The sequence below is a fragment of the Bison bison genome, unplaced genomic scaffold (assembly GCF_000754665.1).
Source record: "Bison bison bison isolate TAMUID 2011002044 unplaced genomic scaffold, Bison_UMD1.0 scf7180017864141, whole genome shotgun sequence".
NCBI classification, from domain to species: Eukaryota; Metazoa; Chordata; class Mammalia; order Artiodactyla; family Bovidae; genus Bison; species Bison bison.
The window spans coordinates 7,008,934-7,011,390 of NW_011494713.1; the positions used below are offsets into that span (position 1 = coordinate 7,008,934).

General features: G+C 43.7%; 1 protein-coding gene across 1 annotated transcript in view; it reads left to right on the forward strand.

The window, feature by feature from the left end:
• The window catches only part of GNRH1 (gonadotropin-releasing hormone 1 (luteinizing-releasing hormone)), a 3,209-nt gene extending 2,250 nt beyond the window's left edge, over positions 1 to 959 (forward strand). The window contains exon 3 of the mRNA XM_010840168.1: positions 750 to 959. Coding sequence (XP_010838470.1) covers positions 750 to 791 — 42 coding nt within the window. The 3' untranslated portion in view covers positions 792 to 959. The remainder of the gene's footprint in view (positions 1 to 749) is intronic.
• The last annotated feature ends 1,498 nt before the right edge of the window (positions 960 to 2,457 follow it).

Below are 2,457 nucleotides of genomic sequence, written 5' to 3' on the forward strand. Positions count from 1 at the left end.
CAGTGTGGGAGACCTGGGTTCAATCCCTGGGTTGGGAAGATCCCCTGGAGAAGGGCATGGCAACCCCCTCCAGTATTCTTGCCTGGATAATTCTATGGAGAAAGCATTACAGTTCACTTTCAGTTATGGCCAGGAACAGAGAAAGCCTGAAAACATCACATCTACAGATGAGTGACAGGACAAAGAAAAAGTGGACAAGGACTCCCCTGGTGGTCCAGTGGCTAAGGCTCCATGCTCCCAATGCAGAGGGCCCGGGTTCAATCCCTGGTCAGAGAACTAGGTCCCACATGCCGCAACTAAGACCAGGTACAGCCAAATAAATTTTTTAAAATAAGTCAGTAAAATGTAAAAACCACTCTTTTTAAAAAAAGTGGACAAATATCTTTATTTCCTTTTTTTCAATTCTACTTACCTCATGATAAAATAAAAGCAAGCTGTGACATTTTCTGAATATGACACTAGAAAGAATTGAGGCAAAGACTGGATTAATAATAGATGAACAAGTCAAAAGACAGACTTCTCTTTCACCTCTGTCCTCACACCCTATACTTAGAAACAATGTATTAATAGATCTTATGTTTATTTGATTCATAAAGCATGATCCAGCTCTCTAGCACTTTTTAGTGTGAAAAAAACAAATGGATCTATTATTTAAATATCAATATTTAAAAAAATTTAAATGTCAAAAAAAGTTGACATTCAGCTCAGAAAATCAACTTTGATATATTTATTATGGATTTATTTTTCAGGAAAGTCTGATTGAAGAGGAAACTGGGCAGAGGAAGATATAAATCCACAGGACCAGAAAAACTGATAACACTGAAGTATAATTCTGATTTTGAAATCTGTGACCCATTTAACGTCTGTAAATTGTGTGAATTTCAGAAATTCTTACACCAGGTTGCATGGATTTCATGATGGAAGTGCTCGTATTGGGAATAAAATGGCATAAATGTTAAGTCTTTCTCTAACTCAGAACTCTGGTGTGGGAGGGCCATGGTAAGCCTCCATGCATACTAGTGTGTTAAGTCACTGAAGTCCTGTCCAGCTCTTTGTGACCCTATGGACTGTAGCCCACCATGCTCCTCTGTCCAAAGGATTCTCCAGGCAAGAATACTGGAGTATGTTGCCAGGTCTGCCTCCAGGGGATCTTCCTGACTCAGGGATTCAACAAGTGTTTCTTATGTCTCCTGCACTGGCAGGCAGGTTTTTTACCACTAGTGCCACCCGGGAAGCCCACAAGCCTCCAAGGGCGTGCTTCTAAATGTGTTCACAGCGTGGGAGGCGGGGGTGCAGAGAAGAGGAGATAACACAAAGGCCATGTTATTGCTGACTCAAGGAATCACATGGCTCCCTTCCTCCCCCATTCCCACCACCACCCTGCACTCACAGGACAATCGCTCTAAGCCCAATACCAACTCAGTCCAGTTTTCTATGGGGTGAAAGCTTTCTCTCTGACCTACAGAAGTTAGATGGGGCCAAGGCCAAAGTTTCCCCACTCACCCCCAGATTGTCTCCAATCCCTTTGTAAGTCAACCAGAGCCTGGGAGAGGCCTCGGGGAAATGAGGCCTCACTGGGCTCCTGGTCCAATGATCCTTTGGGCTCCATTTGGTCCCTCTAGGTTCATCAGAGCAAGAGGTGCATAATAAGGTTTGGACCAAACCCTAAAAATAGTACTGTTCCCTTGTCTGATTTTTCTGATTATTTCAGTTCAGAAACACATGGATTATAGTCAGTTGAAGACAGGTGTTAGGTGTTCTCTTGTCCCCTGGTCAAACAGCACTGGCACCATTCATTCTCCAGAATTGACTACCTATAATCAGTTCAGTTCAGTCACTCAGTTGTGTCCAACTCTTTGCGACCCCATGAATCACAGCACGCCAGGCCTCCCTGTCCATCACCAAATCCCAGAGTTCACTCAGACTCATGTCCATCGAGTCAGTGATGCCATCCAGCCATCTCATCCTCTGTCGTCCCCTTCTCCTCCTGCCCCCAATCCCTTCCAGCATCAGAGTCTTTTCCAATGAGTCAACTCTTTGGAGTTGACAAAGTACTGGAGTTTCAGCTTTAGCATCAGTCCTTCCAAAGAAATCCTAGGGCTGATCTCCTTCAGAATGGACTGGTTGGATCTCCTTGAAGTCTAAGGGAATCTCAAGAGTCTTCTCCAACACATTTCAAAAGCATCAATTCTTCAGCGCTCAGCTTTCTTCACAGTCCAACACTCACATCCATACATGACCACTGGAAAAACCATAGCCTTGACTAGACGGACCTTTGTTGGCAAAGTAATATCTCTGCTTTTGAATATGCTATCTGGTTGGTCATAACTTTCCTTCCAAGGAGTAAGCGTCTTTTAATTTCATGGCTGCAATCATCATCTGCAGTGATTTTGGAGCCCAGAACATAAAGTCTGACACTGTTACCACTGCTTCCCCATCTATTTCCCATGATGTGAT